The sequence below is a fragment of the Bombyx mandarina genome, chromosome 15 (assembly GCF_030267445.1).
Source record: "Bombyx mandarina strain Sakado chromosome 15, ASM3026744v2".
In the NCBI taxonomy this organism is placed as follows: Eukaryota; Metazoa; Arthropoda; class Insecta; order Lepidoptera; family Bombycidae; genus Bombyx; species Bombyx mandarina.
This window is the reverse complement of record NC_143221.1, coordinates 10,619,217-10,640,646: the sequence shown is the minus strand read 5'-3', so window position 1 is coordinate 10,640,646 and position 21,430 is coordinate 10,619,217. Positions and strand designations below refer to the sequence as shown.

The window sequence follows — 21,430 nt, the reverse complement described above, 5'->3', positions numbered from 1 at the left end:
TTCAAGATAACTGTCAGCTTATAATCTCTCGGGGAGATACAGCATCGTAGCCGACAGGCTATCACGAGGAAATCAACCTGCGAAATGGCTCTTTTTTACCACAAGTGACCACAAAAGTTTTTCGAAAGTGGGGTCATCCGGATATAAACCCATTCGCCGACCAAGATTGGATACCTTCAGCAGACCGTAGAGGATGCAACTAGCATGGAGAATTCCTCCTCTCAACCTTCTCCCCAAAGTACTGACTCACTTCAACAGTGTCTAGGGAACCTACCTGGTAGTGTTCCCAGACTAAGCGAAAGCATTTGGGTTTCCAAGCCCTCAGATCCCGAACGCTAGATAACTCGCACGAAATCCAAAACCTGCCTCCTCCACAGGTTAAACATTAACCCTGAAAGCTTAGAAAGGGGGGGGGGAGGTTGTACAAATAATGACTGGTCTAAACAGGAGAAGATTTGTTGAAAATTAACTGGTGTCTATCCACTTTGTCAGCATACTTACCAGCAACTAGAAGATGGTGCATATGGTGCTACAGTTTTAAAATTGATCCTAAGTCTGCAGATGTTGCCAAATTCTTTCTTCTTTTCCAAAAAGAAAATTTTGCCTATAAAACAATCCTTCTGCATCATAAAGCAGCGCTGTCGACTTTCTGTGGGCGAAATACATGTAGGACAGCAAACATTCTCAAGCTCTCTAATAAAAATTGCTAATTTAAAAAAGCCATCGGAATAGCTAAACAAAATTCAACTACTTATTACAATTTTACTAAGTGTAGTCCCATTCACATGAGATCCGAGAATAGTTCTAAACTGGTTTTCTTCAAACCCAGCCACCACATCACGCCTCAATGTAGCTTGAAGGACACCAACAACCCTGTTGCTGGCTACGGGACGCAGAGTTAATGACCTTACTTTGCTCAACATTTCTAAAGACAGTTTCTTTGATAACAGAGAAAAACATCTTTCTGATACCAGTCTTTGGGTCTAAAATTGAAATCCATTTTCGTCAATAATCTGCATAAGTGCTTTCTAAACATGAAACTAAAGACATGCCCGGTAAGATTCGTAAGGACTTTTTTCTAACTATGTGTGTTGTCACAAAAGCGGCATCCCGTACTGTAATTGGAAACTGGTCTTCGTTCAACCTTACGAGGTAATGGCATCAACGCATCTCTAAGAAGTGGTAGATCAGCAGTAGCCTCTGAGATGGATTGATAATGAACCAATGGACGAAATACTTTCTAGAGGCAATTGCAAATCATCCAAACGTTTACAATAATTATTGCCGAATAATAGAGCTTCGTAAAGATCCTCACGATTCTTTTTTTCAACACATTTACTTCTACATGATCTATATACATCATTTATACAATTTATACATTTTCTTGTATATACAAGATAAAATGTTTATTACAAACTTATAAATATTTTTTAATCATTGAATTAACGTGGAAGTTAACAACTGTTTTTTCGATTTAATAATTATATAAATTATGAACATTATCATTGCGCTTCATAATTTTATTATGGCTTTACCTATTTCATCATAGCGTTGTGCTTAATAATTTCACCAGCAGATAACAAACACGTCTTCATAATACAATGCTGTATGTTTTCCAAAGGCACATCAATATTACGGTTTTACATAACAATAAAACCGATATTATGTGCCGAGAAGGAAAACATACAGCATTGCAGGAAGTTCTTCCTGGTGAAGACTATGAAGATCAAAGATGGCTGCGCTCCCCTTATACTTGCTGGCAGCACCTAGCGGCTAAAGATGGAACTAAATTGACGGTCTATGGTTGGACATAGACAAGGAATCTAAGCTAAGTACACACTGCTTCTTCATAATACAATGCTGTATGTTTTCCTTCTCGGCACATAATATCGGTTTTATTGTTATGTAAAACCGTAATATTATAGTTTAAAGAGGTTTTGTTGACCACCCTGTATAGTAACCGGCAAACTTCTTGAGCAAATGACCTTGACTGCGCAGAACCGAATTTTAGATCACTTTGGTGGTGAGGGTGAGGCGCGACGGCAGGGGAAATCGTATCGAGCGCGTTATTGGTAGATCAGTCGAACCCTGCGCCCCGCACCGCGCCCTCGTTCCGCTTGCTCCCAAAAGTACGCTTGCGTACAGTGAAAAGTCTATCGTTATTAATCATTAAGTTATTTGTTATAATTGCTTGTTGACTTTGTTGCCATTGCTATTTGTTGAGGGTTTGTTGATTTTTTATAAAAAATACACTATGCCGCGACAGACTGGTGTAGTATTCAAAAGAAAGGGTAGAAAAATTGTGTACGACGTATATTGCTTCATTATAAAACAGGGGAAGAATGATATGGAAAAAGTAAAACAGATTTCGGAAGCAACAAAAACATCAGTGAGTACTGTTAGGTGCATTATTAACGAAGCTAAAGGCTCTGGCTTGCTCGCCGTGTTTCGGACTCCAGGTAAGAAAAGATCAGGGAAGAAGAAAGTTACCGGAATGGATAGTTTCGTTCAATCTGTAATAAAAAGATGTTATCATAATAACTACATAACAAGCAGCGAAACTCCGTACTGTAGAAAGGCTTCGAAAAATTTAAAGAAGATATAAATTTTAATGACTCGGTTCCGAGTCATTAAAATTTTGTTTACGACGTTTACGAAGTTTACGACGAATTATAAAAGAGCTAGGCTTCAGATGAAAAAAAAAAACAGAAAATAATCGGAAGCTGGTAATTGAAAAAAGTTACATTCGATTACTACGAATCGAATATCTTCAAAACTACACCGACACTACAAATAGTTGTAAACTACACCGATGAGCCTTATGTCGACTCATCACGATGATAGCGACTCGGGTGATGAAAACAGTGATGATGATGATGGTCAAGATTATGATAACGAAAAAAAAATTACAAATACCAGCTTCGCTTCAACTGAACCAAGACCTGGCAACAGCTCTAGTTTTGATTTAATAGAAGGAATATCTATTTTACCCCAAGATTAAATTATTACAATTATTAACCTATATTTTTTTTGATGTTCTAATAAATATATAAATAAATACATATGTTGATTTTAATAATTTAATTGCATTATGACGCAGAGTAAATAATGTTTTTGCACGTGAGTATACCATGCGCGAACTTACCCCCACTACGTCAACAAATGCTCAAGAAGTTTGCCGGCTATTATACTGCAATTTAAAATCCTCTGAAACGTGGAGTCAACGAGCTGGCGTGATATGGAGAGGAGGGGTGGTCTGGTTTCGCTTTAAATTGACGGTTCACAAAATGATGAATATTCAGGCAGATCAGAGTATTAATGTTATTGTCCGTTTATGTTGTTACTTAGCTAGTTTATTATTTCCGCCTATGAAACGGATCTCTGTTCAGAATTATAAAAAATATTGGCACAGGCATATCCTTTAACAAAAATGATGTAAGATGTAGGTTTAGCCTCACTTACTTTAAAAGATTTTAGAATACTTTAAGGTTATTACAGTTAGCTAACAACAAAAACATGATGTTCTTGAGCTCATCACATAATATTATAATGATGTAGGCTTTTAAAAAAACAAACACAATAAACGACATATTTTTAATAACTGACATTATTTTGGTGACGTATTATAGGTTTATTCAAATAAAGTACCCTCATTCATGAGAATAGTCTACAACTAATTAAGACCTTAAATCATTATTTTAAGGGAAAATGAAACAAAAATATTGCTTGCTTAAGATATGATTCTCTCTAAACATAAACTACTAGCTCACTAATTGATTTCACAATTATTACAGGCGCACATTTTTATTATTATTATTCAGTATTGATTTGTATGTAATACTGGCAGCGTGTATTAGAAGTTAGTAATATTTACTTAATCAATAAAATGTACTGAGTTGTGGATTGAAATAAGCGTTTATTCTGTTTATTTTGTTATGTTCTTCGTGTTTACATCGAATATTAACAGCTGTATAGAAAAGAGTGCAATACTCAACTACTTGTTAGATTCATTTGTGAAGTTTCAATACATTTATTTCATCTTATATTAATTTACGAATAAAACTTTGGTGATTACCTATTATATAATAATATGTTCATTTTATCATTTAAAAACTTAACCAAACAATCAAATATGCCTAGAATTTAAACAATTTATTATATACTATACAAATGTAAGGTATATTATAGTAAAATCAATCTTGATTATATTTGTTTGACGTTTTTATAAAACATTGTAAACATTTAGTTTTTCCATAAAATCTCGCAACAATACTAACAAATAAGTCAATACCTATAATAAATTAATACTCGTCGAGCGAAAACGATCGTTCTGTTGAAAATGCCGCGGCTGTTGCCTGCCCTGTTTGCTCTAAGTAATCCCTATTCTTAGAGTATTTTTTTTTTATTTTTATGTAACAAACAATAAAATATTTAATCGTGTCGCGTTTTTCTTCATCAAAGATATTGGCAGGTGCGTTTGTGGACTGGTTTCTTGCGGAGGGCCGCGCGCACCGCTTCCTCGAATACTTCGTCCATGTTTATCCGCTCCAGTGCTGAACATTCAACCAAATGGGCTGCTCTGTAAATGCATACAACTTATTACCAAACAAAGCAAAACTATAATTTGCGTAATTACTGGTGGTAGGACCTCTTGAGAGTCCGCGCGGGTAGGTACCCTGCCTATTTCTGCTGTGAAGCAGTAATGCGTTTCGGTTTGTAGGGTGGGGCAGCCGTTGTAACTACACTGAGATCTTAGAACTTATATCTCAAGGTGGGTGGCGCATTTACGTTGTAGATGTCTATGAGCTCCAGTAACCACCTAACACCAGGTGGGCTGTGAGCTCGTCCACCCATTTAAGCAATAAAAAAAAAACGAATATCGGGTACAAATACGGTGGGCAGCTACTGCTCATTGTATAGGTACTAGTGCGATAAAATTTCGTAATTGCTTTTATTACTACGTATAACATTAATTAACAATGCAAAGTTCAAACATAATCAGTTGGAAAGTCAATTAAACGAAATGTTACGTTGGGCAGTGATTATAAACTGTTTGTTTCATTTAACAGCACCATTGTCGTCATATCGCAAGTTAACGCGGTATCAGACAGTGATAATGGACGATAACGCAGCTGCCGGCGCGGCGCTCCACCGTGATAACCCTTTGTCACTTTTCTCTTCGTGTAGAATAAAAACCGTTGGATAAAAAACTTAACAAAGCAATTTAAACGACCGGAAGTCCCTAAATTGAAATCGTCCCACTGTTAAATTAAAGTTTAATTTTAGGGGTAAGTGTGACAGGGAAATGGTTCTCCTGACAAAATATTTATATGTGGAAAATGTCTCGAAATGCCGAGTTTTTTTTTTATGAAACATAAATTAATCATTATTGAACTAATTGATAACGTTTAAGGTAATATTAGATGCGTCGCTATATTCGGAACTGTTTCGATTAATTATCACTGACATAAAATGTTATAGATAAAATATAAACAAGAAATGACAAACAAGGATTTCTATATTATTTATAATTTATTAAATCGTATGCATCGTTACTCGCTTTCACCATAATATTCCAAATTTAAATAAATCTTATTCGAGCATCTTAAAATATATCGGCGGTCACTGGGAAAATCGTAATAATTCGTAAATAGTAAATTTAATAAGTGTTACCACTATTTGCTCAGTGGCCGCAGTAATGTATTAATGTAAAAATATCAATGATTTATTCGTACCGGATTTTTTTCTTTAATTTCTTTCCTTCTTGAGTTGTGACAACAGCTTTATCCGAAGACCTCAAGTCAATTTTAGTAGCTGAAATGAAAATTTGTTTCACTAAATGACACAATTAAGAAAGTGTGTCGGCTTGACCTACTGCATTTGTCATGGAGGCCTTCGGCAAAACTTAATTAACTACTTGAGTGTCTGCTCAAAAGCAGCTGTTTCGGAAATGAATTTACAATCGAATCGGAAGCCTCTGAGATGTTCCGTTGAGAAACACATTGGACTAAGTATCACGAGGAATTGCGACGTTACTATTACAGCTAGTAAGCGCCCAGTAACATCAAGTAGAGTAGGCATCAGTAAGTCTTTAGGGTGATAACGGTAGGCTCATGTCTTTGAACCACGATATCCGATTAACATCAAGCGAGCCATGAATTCGTTTGCCCATCTAGCTAGTACAAAACGGTGCAGTCAAAATTGATTAAATCCTTCTTCATTATCTCTCACTCTAATAATCTACAGAAATTACGCTAGTTTTAGAAATACAAGCAGGATTTGCTGTAATATCACATCTGATGTGCCAACACTTAAATTGAATGGGTATTAAAGTTTGTTTTATTGGTAACGATGTATGATGGATGATACTATGCAAAAATATTTAAACACAAATGTCGGCGATTTTTAAGTTTGGTTGTTTCACTCGAAGCCCCGAAAAGTACTCAATTTATGAGGATTATCTGTATGTCGCATACTTACCTACTAGGACGATAGGTACAGAAGCACTAAAGTGCTTTAATTCAGGATACCATTTGTGTACTACATTTTCGTAAGACGATCTGCTCCCTACAGAGTAGCATACTAAAAAGCAGTTAGTCTGAAAAAAGATTAAAACTGTAAAGAAACCAACGTAGCCAACAATTACGTTTATGATTTTTTTTTAGTTTAAACATTTTAAATGTTATAATGGAAGACCGATATCTGGGCGCTCCAGAGTTTGACAAAAGGTGTCGTTCAAACCGCAAAATTACTATTTTAGGCATTATTCAAATCATGTAAATACATTTACGAACGATCGATTTTTGACTTCCATATATCAGCGAAGACTTGATCCACTCTCGCATCAACCTAAATACCATTAATTTTCAGGCTAAGGAAACTTGAAAACTTGAAAAATGACATAATAATATGTCCTCAGAAATAAATTTGTTCGAAAAACTTAGACGTGAGAATTATTTTACCCGTTTTTAAAGATACGCTCCTCAAACCAACGAAAAATGCTGTAACAGGCTTTACTTATCGTGAAATTAGATTCAGGTACAATGCTAATCTGATTTGAATGGAATGGAATAGAAAAGCAAGTTTTTAATTTGTTTTTTTTTTTAAATCTAATTTAGTTCATTCTAGGATTTCCCAAAAAAACGTAAAGATAATCTAAATTCTAAAATATGATATAATTATGCGCCTCCGCAGAGACATGGACTTTAATGTAAAAATTAGGTAGTGTACATAAATGCACAAGTTAAGAGATTTATATACTAATGTAAAATCATCATTTTATCAAATCGTGTAATCTATGAAAAAATACTACCAACACATACGTTTTACCTACTCCATGGTTAAAACAATGCGATTTTTTTACCATGAATAGTTTCAAATACGGCCGGCAGACTTAGGATATCGTGCGTGTTAGCTTGTGTTAGTCATAATATAATATATAACGTAGTGTGGCCAGTCATAATATAATATATAACGTAGTGTGGCCATTATTATTAAGCTTAGGTTTCAGAGAATGCGATTTTGTTTCTACTAAAGATGGAATATTATCCTTACTTGCGTATATGATAGTGGTCTTAACCGTTCATAATCTTCTTGTCCAGCTGTATCCCATAGCGCCATTTCTACGTCCTCTCCATCCACGGTGATGTGGCCGACATAATTGTCAAATCTATGGAATATCAGATCTTGAGTAATGATTTTTGATTTGCCATTGAATTAAAATGCAACCACATAGAGCCACGGTTGAATGTGTGCCTAACACTATTATGTGAGTCACACACATGAGTCGTCTATTATCAAAGGTGGCAATCTGTGCATTTGGACAAAAAAAATTTATTGATATGTCAATACAGATTGATTTGAATATAATCGTCTCCTTCAAAGAATACGGTTCAAAACCTGCATTAAATAAAGGTTAATAGTTAACCTGTTATTTATCTAAGATGTCGTTCCGAAGAGTTTTGTGACTGCCAATGGAATACAAAGTCAATAATTCGTTTTTCTGATTTACCAATCATTGTCCAAAAGTAAGATTGCCGGCTTTGATAATAGTCGACTCACATATGACAAGGTTGTTAATACTAATATATAATATTATATTACACTAATATAATAATATTATCTAACAGGTTTTACGGTATACCACGATTTGTAGTTTTAGTAAGTTCCCGATATTTCGAAGCTGTTGCAAGCGCCGTGATTAAAGGTACACTGACATTAAAACTGTAAATCATTGTAAGATCGCGTTACCTACTTAATAACAATTAATGTTGATATTCGCGAAAGCTTCAAACAATGATGAAGTTGCTCTTTAATAAACTAAACTAAGTAATATGAATGTCATTTTATAAAGTTGTGAAATTACATTACAATGTTTTTGATTATTTAATTTTTTTTATTGTAAAGTTTGATTTGATACATGTATATATAATTTCTAGAAGTACCTACTATTTGAAATGCTTCGAATATTAACTCTCCCGCGACGAACTTAATTAATTAAATTTTTGTTCCAAATCGAAGACGGATTAATCTGCGGTAGGTTTTAATCACCAGTAGGTATTTGAAGTCGTCGTAGCCTAAAGGATAAGAAGTCCGGTACATTCGTATTTAGCGTTGTTCGAACCCCACCGGCGGGTACCAATTTTTCTAATGAAATACGTACTTAACAAATGTTCACGATTGACTTCCACGGTGAAAGAATAACATCGTGTAGTAAAAATCGAAACCCGCAAAATTATAATTTGTGTAATTACTGGTGGTAGAACGTCTTGTGAGTCCGCAAGGGTAGGTACTACCGCCCTGTCTATTTCTGCCGTGAAGCAATAATGCGTTTCGGTCTCAAGGGTGGGGCAGCCTTTGTAACTATACTTGAGACCTTAGAACTTATATCTCAAGGTGGGTGGCGGCATTTACGCTGTAGATGTCTATGGGCTCCAGTAACCACCTTATATCAGGTGGGCCGTGAGCTCGTCCACCCATCTAAACATAAAAAAAGAAAAAAAAGTGAACAAACAAAATAAGTAAGTAGGTAATCAATCTAACGTATCATGTAGATTGGATCCCAAGTATCGTTCTGAAGTGAAATAAGTAGTTCATTTAGATTATTAATTATTATAGTAACTTAAAATACATAATTTAAACTACCTACTTATTTTGCTACTCCTGGTTATTTACATATAATGTTTGTGATGTAATTTAGTTTATATTCAGTCCATTAATGTATTCAGAAAATGAAAATTCGACCCCAGATTATTAATTTAAACATTAACACTTAACTATTAATTTAGTTAGTTTACTTTAGCTAGTTATTTTTCCGTTGTTTCATGTTATGTTACGGTCATTGACTGCATTCGTACGTGTTAGCGCTCGTGACCGAGATGGAAATCGGACTTGTTGTAGGCGTTTGTTTCATAAGGAGGAAGCAGCATGTAGATACAATACAACAATGCCTCGACGTATTTGACTTTACAAATAGTGCAGTTCGCAATTTTAATTAGCTAAGTAAGCACCGATGTACGAAATAATTTGCATCTCTACGCTTCAGTTGTTTTCGCACCTAACAAATTTTATCGACCGGACAGTTTATGATATTATTATCACAAAAGAAAATAAAAACGGAAAAAATGATAACGAGAATTTAGAACTATAGATGATTTAGATTATGACTGCTTAAATTTTTATTAATTAATATAAACAATAATCATTCAGAGTTAAAAAATGTAACTGAATGATAAAGTTTACAAAACCTATACAGGAACTAGCACTAGTGCTGTATGGATGTCTTTTATGTTTAGAACTAGAATGTTAATTAGTAATAGTGCTGTGCTCTTGACCTACATCCATAATTATGTACTTTAAGATGTTTCAAGCTATTTGTTCGCGGTATATACCAATCATTTAGTGTATTTTAATAAACACGTTTGGATTAGGCATTTGGATATTCGGTTGATGTTTACCTTCGGTCAATACAGGCAGTGCTTAGTCATTCATAGGTATAATAAGTTAATGTCGTATATTTAGTGACGTAAGACGAATTGATTCATCATAGTTTCCTTCCTAAACTAACGTCAAATTTATACGATAGGTGCTAATGTGTATCATAACAAGTTGTGAATTGTTTCCTCAATATTCAAATCACCAATTACGTTAAAGATAAATACTTAGAAGAACATTGGAGCATCTAGGTAAATCAAAGGTTTCGATTTCTATGCAGTTTATTAAATGATTTAGGTGTGAGTCAGTAGGTTTATGCTATAAATAAATTATTACCGTTTAACGTAAAGGAAAAATAAAATTGTTGGACGCTTAGTAGGTATAGTAAGCTTTTTGTTGAACCGTAACAAATCCATGATACGGCGATCATAGTCGTGTCGTTTGTTGTCACAAAAACATCCTATCGTCCCTCAAGAAGTCGCACCTGTCTCAAGACACCGAAATTATTTAAAATATGTACTTACACCGTGGGCACATATTCTTCAGGAAATTCATTTCTAGTGTATACATATAGCAAGCAGGTCTTGCCAACCATACCATCTCCAACAACAGTTATCTTCAATCTCTTCGTCGTTCCCATGGTGCGTGCCGCGACATCCGATAAACCAATATCACCACAAATTCACGTTTTAAAACTCTATTGTATAAACACTTGAAAATAATCAAACAGGTGCCACATATGGAAGGTGAACTATACGGTTTCGTCCGTAACTCAGTCCTTGATTGTTCTTATCACGGTGATATAATGATCTTATCAAACTTGGAGGAATATTCGCGATAGCGGGCCGATTTAAAACTAAAACAATGCGCGCGCGCAGCTACGGTCGAGTGCAAAATGAATGTAAAAAAACTAGGCGCGTTGTAGTCGTGCGAGTGCGCGATGCGCGATGATGATGCTCATGCGTGCGCGGAACCTCCACAACAATTGTAATTAATTCCATGAACGTGTCTCATCCAAACTTTATACCGCAATGAATTAACGTCACATTCCCGACTGCATTGTTGACTGTTAAGGACTACGCACGAGACAATGCTATCTGGAAAAATATCATTAGGTATTATATAGTTCCATAAACCATCCTTGTATCTTTATTATTATTATTTTCAAATGCACCTAATCTAAATTCTAAATTAATTGTATAATTGTAGAGGTAAATAGATTTTTTTGGGTTTGGTTGTGCATTTTAGGTATTTTCTAGAACTAGTCGAGTGGATTCAGAAAATGCTTCAGTAATAAATAGACAAACAGTCTCTTTTATGAAATGAAAAAGTATCGGTGGCCTCTCATGAGCTGATACGTAAAGTCAGTCTTAACATTGTTGGGTTGTCTATAGCGATCTTTAAAATCTGAATATAACGGTGGGTGCTCTCGTTCTTGATAAATCTTTTTATTTGATTTTTATTGCACTTTATTGTAGGGCGAGCTCGCGGCCCATCTGTTCTTAAACGGGAACCGTGGACCGTAAAAACAACAGGAACTCCGTCACATGTTGACATCATGAGACACGAGGAAATCGACGAATCTAACAACCATTTAATACATTTGTGGGGAAATTTGTTTTGAAACACTTGTATTATTTAATATTATTTTATTAAAAACTCTTGAAAACCTTAGAAAATATTAATATTATTAAAGTAATGTTTTTTTAAAGTACAAATGCCGTATATTTAAGTAGGTACATGTCGTGTCCGTGTTTAATCACTATTCATTACTTATTTATCACAGTCTTCGTTAGGCAAGTGCTTACATAATAAACAACAATTGTTAGATATTTACGGAAAGCCTTTAAATTATTGTCATACATTGTCTTAAATCTATAAACTGTCTCCTGTGTCCGTATATTAACTATTTTGCTACAATTCTACGCAGTTAAATAATAGAATAAAAAGCAATAATATTTCAAAACGAGAAAAATTCGGATTAAAAAAGATATGTGCTCGTTTTAAGAACGCATCAAATTAATTACGAAGAGTTTTTTGTTGACAGGAAAGGGCATCTGTATCCGTCCAGCAATGGAAAACGAAACTTAATGACAGCAACGTGAGCCCGCAATGGGACTTGTGGTTGCATTCAAGTTGCGATGTCTATAACTTTTGATAGCCCCATAACACTATACGAGCCCAGTGTGCTATATTTTAACGTTCTCGATAGCGTAAAAGTTAACTCAAATTTGTATGCAGTTGGAGCAGCGCCTCTAGCGGCAAACGTAAGCAGACATTCCAAATCCATACAAATTTGAGTTAACTTTTACGCTATCGAGAACGTTAAAGCACTCGCACTAAGCACACAGAGCTCGTTCTCCGAACTCTTCGAACTGAGTAAAAAAAATACACGTTTTTCACGGATATCCGACTTTGTCTGCATTGACGAAATTTATATCATTAATATTACAAACCGTTAATGGTTTTAGTACTTTCTTAGATTTTGTTTTAATTCGAGAATTGGGTCAATTGATTTTATAGTTGATTTTTAATTGTAATAATTAAACAGTGTAATGATTTTATTTATGTTCATCATTATTTATATTAATATCATTGAGTCCTTCCAAAAGGAGAGCTTCCTTTAGATTCAAAAGTTCGTGTAATAAATCTTGATTGTTCTTCTCTAATTTAGATATCATTGTGCGATGTTGTTTATCTTTTTCCTTCAAGCGTATTAAAGTACTGTCGCAGGTTTCAGTACATGGAGGTTCTGAAACAGATAACCATTTAAATACTCGAGTATTAGGCATGTGAAAGTTTTTGCGTGTGTTACTTAATCACATAAAAATGATAGACCAGATGTGAATGAATATATTATTAATATCCAGAGCTAAAGTGGCCCGACACATTACCGAAGACAACCCGGGCGTCATGAGCTCCAGGCGAGGACGAGATGCGTGGTGGTATCTTCTTCAAAAAGTGTGGACACTTCTGTGCCATAACACATTTGAATAAACAACACCTATTTCAATTCTGTGCCATGTATTTAAGTTGGTCTAGTCATTACGAACCGTCTTCTACGACTTCCAGGCTCCCAACTTGCCGTTTCCGAAAAGTCAAAAGCAGCGGAGATTCATAAGTATATTTATACACTTCGACAGGTAATACAGAAGACCGGGGAACATAACCACCTATTTACTTAGCATTTGTGGATTACGAGAAAACCTTTGATTCGATCGAAATCTGTGCTCTATTGCAGTCTCTCTAACGGTGGCTTTTTTTCAACAGGAGAAAATCGCCGGTACCCCACCCGCGCGGCAGGTGGGGTATGTGATATATATATAAAATATATCCTCCTCCTTCAGTCGATCGCTCATTGCTGAGCATCGTGATGCGCCCGCCTGTGACCTTTTTTTGTAATTTGTAGCCACTTATGTCGGTCTGTGGCACAGTGAAGTGCGTGGCTCAGTCTCATGTCCATACACTCAGACACTTGGTCACTCCATCTTTTTCGGCTACGACCTCTGGATCGTCTTCCATCCACTTTACCCGTCACTATGAGTCTCTCCAGGTTATATATATAAAATATATAAGACAATAAAAAAATACCAATGATAGTTGGTAATGAAGTCACTGCTGTCCAACATTTTAGATGCCTTAAGACACTACAGAGAAGGGAGCAGGTTGTACTATTCTATCCTTATAACACATGAACTGAATCCTCTGAACCTCAAACACAAACAAATTACTCCTATAAACCTATAAATGTACTTCCTTACATACATTCCTACATAAGGTAATGGAAAAAGAAAGTTTTTTTTTCACCTCTGTTTCTCAACCTGTCCAACATTTTTTCATTTTGAATCTTAAGTCTAGTTATTTCATTGTGATAATTTCTTTCGTTCGCTTTTTTCTGCTTGGTCACCTGAAGTAGTTTTGCTTTGGTTTCTGTTAATGTTTGCAACATTACATCTGAATGGTCTGCTATTCTTTGAGCAGACACAACACACGCTCTAGTCTCACTCTTTTCGGAGCTTACTTTTTCTTTCAGTTTATCTACAAAGGACTGAAATCATATAATTTTTTAATTATTTCACACTTTATGTACACAATACCATTTTTTTATCAATCCAAAACGGAAGAAACTGTTACTGTTACTGCTACTTGTTGCTAACTATAAATATTATTCATTGCAAACAGATTTTTACTGAAGAATGCGATTCTGATTGATCAATCTACCTGTAAATGTAGCACTTGTAACAGAGATAAATTATCATGAGTTCTCTATAACTAAAAATTATAACCCATTAAACAATATAAATAGCTCAGAAAATTTAAAATAATTCAGATATCTAATATTGAGACTGAGACTATAAATTTATTTCTTGACTATGAATATCTTCATATTTTTATCAATTGGTATCAGTATTCAATACATTGTTTTATTTATAGAACATAGTATATATTTGATATATCGAATACATTCTATAACATGGGAATGATAACACAATATACTTACTACAGACAATTTAAAAACCAAACATAAAGATACAACTAACAAGAACGATTCCAACTTACATTCAATTGCTTATTGTTCTGTTCAAGGATATGGTTTTGCTCCATTAACTTTTCTACCTTTTGTACTGCATTCTTATGATAATGTAGCAATGTCCATACAGAATTAATGAGCGTCACTAGAGATCCTGGTAGCAAAATTTCATCTTCGATATCATTGTATGGATTAAATAAATAGCTTATGTTAAAAACACCTAGTTCCTAGAAATTAAGATTTTTCGTTAGGTAATTTTTAGATAATTGCTGGTCTTTGTTAACTGAAAGAAATAAATATTGTTGAATCAAATCATTATCTGTTAATGAAGACGAAAATCAACATGTTGCGCTGAGAAAAAAAAATCTCTGCGAACACTTACCTCTCTTAATCCGATTAGACATTCCTTAATATTCCCTATTTTACAAGGTTCGTACACACTGGACCTTTTGTGTTTATAGTTTTCAAGAAGTTCTTTGATTTCATCGTCTAAAGTTTCATAATTACTAGCCATTGTTTAAAGGACGTCGTTTACTCCCCTCGTTAAATACCTACCTTTTCCTTTCTAGATTTTGAAATAAAATATATAGTTAATACTAAAATAAATCTTTAAAAATATTTATATAAAAACAAGTTTGTTAATACTTTAGTTTCACTTATTTTTTGCCATTAAATTTAATAATACCTACTGTTGATACTAAAATCAAAGCTTTATGATGGCGCCAAAAATGTTTCGTTTTTAAAAATTGTATTCTTCTTTTTTTCATAATGGCAATCGGCTTTTTTTTCATGTTATTGCCATAGTAATGACTTAATCGGAACGCGTGAACCTTCGCGTAAAGGGACGCGTTGTGTAGTAATAATAATTGGGAACAAATCACAAAATTATCCGGCCCCAACTTAGTATTCCCTGTGTTATGGGTACCAGAGACTGGATCTATATACATGTGTAGATAATAAACAACCAGTCAAAGAGCAAACAAATCAGATCATCGCACAATGTTTGTGCGACGTGGGAATCAAACCCACGACCTTCGGGTAACAGTTAGGTGTCCTAACTACTGCACCATCGATTCTACAAGTTTTTAATGTCTCAATATTATTAAATATTTCATATTTTTACTGATAGGTTAGGTACCTCACTTTATCTCATTTGGCCTAAAGGTTTCATTACCAGGCCACAAAATCCTCAAAACCATATTAATTTAATTTTTTTATTTTTGTCGCGTATCCAATTTTTTAAGATATGTTCAATCTCGCTTTATTTAGATTTTCGAATGAAGCTGAATGAGCTGTTTCCTTTGCTAGCTGAATTTGACAAATGAGTATAATTTTATATGTCTCAAATATCAAGTGTATAATCTATGTTTAAGGATATGGTTGTGGACTAAAAGCGCTGACGTTTTTGCAATATTTAATAACATTCATATTTTAGTGCTGAATTCATCTCAAAACTTAGTGGATAGCTGTATTTTGTTGCTAATTATTGAGAAATAAGAACAAGTCTATAAGATGAAGCGCAGTTATGATTCTATGAATTCTTCAATTGAAATAAGTTCCTATCGTGACCAACATTTTAAGGTATTTAGCATGTTGCAAGTTTTGCACTATAAATTGTTTTTTTAAGTATATTAAAGGTAATGTTAACTATTTAGGGATCCAGAAGCGAACAAGAAAAATTACTAAAAGCTTCGTCAACGCTTTACATTGGAAACCTTTCATTTTACACAACAGAAGAGCAAATTTATGAACTGTATTCACGATGCGGCGATATAAGAAGAGTAATAATGGGACTAGACAAATACAAAAAAACACCTTGTGGATTTTGTTTTGTAGAATACTATGCGCGGGAAGATGCCGAAAATTGTATGAGGTATGTATCAGCCTTTTAATAAATTAAGAGTTCCAGAGAGAGCGTTCCCAACGCTTATGCTATTAGTTACCTTTTAGGTATAGCAAAATAGTCACTACTAACGGTTACTAGGGAACGCAATATTTGATAGAGACATTGAGTTAATCTTCTGAACACCACAAAATAACAGTTGAACATTATTGCTCCTGTTTTAATTAAATTTTCTTAAAATTACAAATCTAGTATTTTGATTGTACTTAATACAAATCAAATCACGAAGTTTTTTTTCTTTCTAATTTTAGGTATTTTCGTTATAAAGGGAATAGAAGCCCATTGCATTAAAAACTTGTGTACATACAGTTAGTGTTGTTAAACTGAATAATATAAAAATTTAAGTACTCTAAGTAAAGTCAAGTTACTTTTTGAGGCTTAGAAGTTCTTTCTTTCTGGTCGTTCCCTCAATGCTGAGGATCGTGACTGTATGTCAATCTTCTCCACTTGGTCCGGTTCTGTGCCATATGTACCGCTCCCCATATCTGGCCTCCAGTCACCTCCTTGAGTTGGTCAAGTTAGAAGTTCTAATGTATTGAAAACTTTCTTACTATTTGAACAAATACATCATGAATATTTTGAAGTACTCTTAGAACAATGAATAATCTAACAGTTAATGCTAATAAATATAACAATATAAATATAACCATGGTAAATTTGAAATTTACATTATAAGGCTTTTCCATAATTATATGTTCAGTTGGGTACATTATATTTAGGCATTATTGCATAGGCAACAGCAAATACTATTAAAAATGCTTTTTGTTCTATGAAAATAGCAATAACATAACTGTAACAATTACAATTTTATAGTTGCATGCTCACAATGGCACACAATCACTTTTTTATTTTTTTATTGCTTAGATGGGTGGACGAGCTCACAGCCCACCTGGTGTTAAGTGGTTACTGGAACCCATAGACGTCTACAACGTAAATGCGCCACCCACCTTGAGATATAAGTTGTAAGGTCTCAGTATAGTTACAACGGCTGCCCCACCCTTCAAACCGAAACGCATTACTGCTTCACGGCAGAAATAGGCAGGGCGGTGGTACCCACCCGCGCGGACTCACAACAAGTCCTACCATCAGTAATTATGCAAATTATAATTTTACACATAATTTAAATTAATATAATTTTACATATTATAATTTTACACATAATTTAAATTATTTTTAATTATTTTGGATAGATGTACCCACACAATCAGATTTAAAATTGTTGTAGCTTTACAATTTGACAATAAATGTACAGTACTTTTACTATTCAGTAAAAAACCTTTTATTTAGAGATAATAAGTCAACTTCCCTATTTCTGGTACAAATCTGTGATAATAGACAATAGATAATATATAATAGACAAAAGATAGATAGATATAATAGACATCATAGAATATATAATAGATATAATAGACATCATAGAATATATAATAGAAATAATAGACAAAATATTTGCCAGATTTGTCTCTTAAAGATATTTAATTTTGTTGCCTATAAATCATCAATGAATATGCCAGAAAAAGAAGCAAATTACAACTTATGCTACAGAGGGCTTTTAATTGTATTTAATTGTGTTTTTACCCAAAGGTATATAAATGGCACGAGGCTGGATGACAGAATAATTCGCTGTGACTGGGATGCTGGATTCATTGAAGGTCGACAGTACGGTCGTGGCAAAACAGGAGGCCAGGTACTTTTAGCTCGTGATCTCTATTATCTGTGCTCTTATTCTTATGGTTAATTAAACTGATTTGCACTCACAATACAAACTCGAAGCCATTAATTTCAATGTACATACATACTTATTCAATACTCAACCATTCATCTGTCTGCTGAGTTTCTTGCGGAACTTTTTCAGCGATTTGTGGTTCTGATCCAGTAGCAGATGCATTCACGAAGCAACTGCCTTTGAGCAGTTATGTCTCCTTCGAAGGCGATCAGGGAGCTGTTAGCAAATCCCCTCCCTCCTAGTTGATCTTAGTGAAACTGGAAAGGCCTCCAAGCTACCAGTAATAATGATTTCAAGATAAAACTACTGGCTGTCACAGGGCCCAGAAAGAACCAATGTAACAATGTTTGGGTGCCAAGATTGACTTTCAGTGTTTTTGAGGCTTTCCAACTAGACTTCTACAATGCATTGAATTAAAGCTTTATGCAGAAAACCATATTTTGAAGTTATTGATTTTCTAATTTATTGCTCGAAACACAGTATAGTAATCGGCAAACTTCTTGAGCAAATGACCTTGACTGCGCAGAACCGAATTTTAGATCATTTTGGTGGTGAGGGTGAGGCGCAACGGCAGGGGAAATCGTATCGAGCGCGTTATTGGTAGATCAGTCGAGCCTTGCGTCCCGCACCGCGCCCTCATTCCGCTTGCTCCCAAAAGTACGCTTGCGTACAGTGGAAAGTCTATCGTTATTAATCGTTAAGTTATTTGTTATAATTGCTTGTGGACTTTGTTGCCATTGCTATTTGTTGAGTGTTTGTTGATTTTTTATAAAACATACACTATGCCGTGACAAACTGGTGTAGTACTTAAAAGAAAGGGTAGAAAAATTGTGTACGATGTATATTGCTTCATTATAAAACAGGGGAAGAATGATATGGAAAAATGAAAACAGACTTCGGAAGCAACAAAAACATCAGTGAGTACTGTTAGGTGCATTATTAACGAAGCTAAAGGCTCTGGCTTGCTCGCCGTGTTTCGGACTCCGGGTAAGAAAAGATCAGGGAAGAAGAAAATTACCGGAATGGATAGTTTCGTTCAATCTGTAATAAAAATATGTAATCATAATAACTACATAACAAGCAGCGAAACTCCGTACCGTAGAAAGGCTTCGAAAAATTTAAAGAAGATATAAATTTTAATGGCTCGGAATGAAGCTTACGACGAATTATGAAAGAGCTAGGCTTCAGATGGAAGAAAAGAACAGAAAATAATCGGAAGCTGGTAAATGAAAAAAGTAACATTCGATTACTTTGAATCGAATATCTTCAAAAAATAATTAATTATAGACAAAAAAGAAGATCGAACCGACCGAGTTGTAAACTACGCCGATGAGCCCTATGTGGACTCATCACGATGATAGCGACTCGGGTGATGAAAACAGTGATGATGATGATGGTCAAGATAATGATAACGAAAAAAAATTACAAATACCAGCTTCGCTTCAACTGAACCAAGACCTGGCAACAGCTCTAGTTTTGACTTAATAGAAGGAATATCTATTTTACCCCAAGATTAAATTATTACAATTATTAACCTATATGTTTTGTTGATGTTCTAATAAATATATAAATAAATACATATGTTGATTTTAATAATTTAATAGCATTATGACGCAGAGTAAGTAATGTTTTTGCACGTGAGTGTACCATGCGCAAACTTACCCCCACTACGTCAACAAATGCTCAAGAAGTTTGCCGGTTATTATACAAACATTAATAATTGTAGTATTTTCTTCTATCTAATTTTATCATGCCCTTAGTAGGCTGATCACTAAATACCATGAGCTGTGGCCCACCTGCTTGTGATGGCAGATTAGCTAGCAACCTAACTGATGAGAAGTTACTGTTAGGTGCTATCCATAAATTACGTCACATAAATTTTAGGACTTTTAACCCCTCCTCTCATCCTTGTAACAGGTTGTCCCATTTTTAGAACCCCTTTCCTCTCGATATGTAGTCACATATATTTCAATTTTTAGCATGTACTTAAAATAATCTAAAGAACAAGAATGACTCATTTTTTTCTTATTTTTATAATAATCTTTAAGAAAATCGCTCCCTAAGAGCACTCGCCGACGATTTAAACTGATACCATTTAGAACTTATTGCCTCACTTGCATTACAACTCCGTTCTTGAAGTTGAATATTGTTGAGTGAGAGATAATTACATATTGAAAATGCTAAATTATTAATAAATATATGTAGAGCTAGTAAATTTTTAATTTTTTATTGGCATATAAACTTCATGTTTTGGTATTTAAAGTCTTAACGTGTGACGTCACAGAGCTTTTGACCCTGCCACTGCTCCTTGTCACACAATGTCACATTCCAGTGATACCCTAAACTTAACGTGCTGTGTAATATATGGATAACCCCTTACCCGTGAGCATATCCAAAGCCAGAAGAATAATGACGTTGCTACTTATCTTGAGATTTCAATAAGAAAGATCTTAAAATGAGGATTAAGGAAAATAGTGCAGTGAGACAGAACAGAACATGTGGGTCCAAAGTAAGCTTGAATTTCACTAGTTCATCAAAGCACTTTATGTAGAACACGGAGGGTCTCAAAGTTCTAAATTGTGCCTTTGAGCTCTCAAGACATCAGGATCACCAATCACCCTAATCTTTGTAAAAAACAATCAAATCAACAATTTTTAATAATCTCACCTGAATCATCATCATCAACAGTGTCCAGATGTCCACTGGTTTGCCACAATGACCACTTACAATGATACGGTTTTATTTATAATATGTGTATAATGTACTGAAATATAGTCTAGTTAGTTCAAAAAGTAAATAATACCCAAAGTAGACTGCATCTGAAACTATTGGTATTATTTTACAAAAAATGTAGTATTCCCATTACCTATTTGTATTCATAAAAATATGTTAAGTATTCTAATTTTCAATTTCAACCTTTTTTGTTACAGGTTAGAGATGAATATCGAACTGACTATGACGGTGGGCGTGGCGGTTATGGAAAAATAATAGCGCAGAAAATAAACCCAAATACCCTAGAACGTTAATAATGTGTTGCAATTAATATGGATTATAAATTTTACAAGGCTGTTTAATATGAAATCATAATGGATTCATGTTTGTCTAATTTAGATATTAAAGATCTTTATAATATTTTTATTTTCTTATTCAGGCTTGAGGTCTTCTAATTTAATATATAGATTCATAGATTTAATCATAGATCAATCATAGATTTAATATATAGATAAATAATCTAAGATATGCAAATAATGTGATGATACCACAGCCGATTTCAGTAGTTTAACATATTTAAAGAAACTAGTAATATGATTATCACACCACATTCAAACAAGAGGTG

At 34.3% G+C, this 21,430-nt stretch overlaps 3 protein-coding genes and 1 long non-coding RNA gene across 6 annotated transcripts; 2 read left to right on the top strand and 2 right to left on the bottom strand.

The window, feature by feature from the left end:
• Positions 1-3,580: 3,580 nt before the first annotated feature.
• RhoL (Ras-like GTP-binding protein RhoL) lies at positions 3,581-10,882 on the bottom strand. The gene is made up of 5 exons (XM_028187319.2): positions 10,458-10,882; positions 7,555-7,669; positions 6,481-6,598; positions 5,736-5,814; positions 3,581-4,579 (listed from the first exon to the last, which is right to left on the bottom strand). The coding sequence occupies exons 1-5, from the start codon at positions 10,571-10,573 to the stop codon at positions 4,456-4,458; spliced, it is 552 nt and encodes a 183-aa protein (XP_028043120.1). The 5' UTR covers positions 10,574-10,882; the 3' UTR covers positions 3,581-4,455.
• On the top strand, positions 10,068-13,267 carry LOC149501469 (uncharacterized). The gene is made up of 2 exons (XR_016324198.1): positions 10,068-10,184; positions 13,204-13,267. It is a non-coding gene; the product is annotated as an uncharacterized LOC149501469 (long non-coding RNA).
• On the bottom strand, positions 11,568-15,295 carry LOC114252726 (uncharacterized). 3 transcript variants are annotated; one of them, XM_089732998.1, is made up of 5 exons: positions 15,150-15,295; positions 14,847-15,029; positions 14,494-14,691; positions 13,741-13,981; positions 11,568-12,685 (listed from the first exon to the last, which is right to left on the bottom strand). In XM_089732998.1, the coding sequence occupies exons 2-5, from the start codon at positions 14,976-14,978 to the stop codon at positions 12,495-12,497; spliced, it is 762 nt and encodes a 253-aa protein (XP_089589124.1). In that variant the 5' UTR covers positions 14,979-15,029; positions 15,150-15,295; the 3' UTR covers positions 11,568-12,494. The 3 variants fall into 3 exon arrangements, with proteins under 3 accessions (XP_089589124.1, XP_028043119.2, XP_089589123.1); XM_028187318.2 differs by having other exon boundaries at positions 15,154-15,289; XM_089732997.1 differs by having other exon boundaries at positions 14,847-15,177.
• A 532-nt stretch (positions 15,296-15,827) lies between these two features.
• Positions 15,828-21,225, top strand: Cbp20 (cap binding protein 20). The gene is made up of 4 exons (XM_028187320.2): positions 15,828-16,045; positions 16,120-16,337; positions 17,952-18,054; positions 21,024-21,225. Exons 1-4 carry the CDS (start codon positions 15,977-15,979, stop codon positions 21,117-21,119), a joined length of 486 nt encoding a protein of 161 aa, XP_028043121.1. The 5' UTR covers positions 15,828-15,976; the 3' UTR covers positions 21,120-21,225.
• The last annotated feature ends 205 nt before the right edge of the window (positions 21,226-21,430 follow it).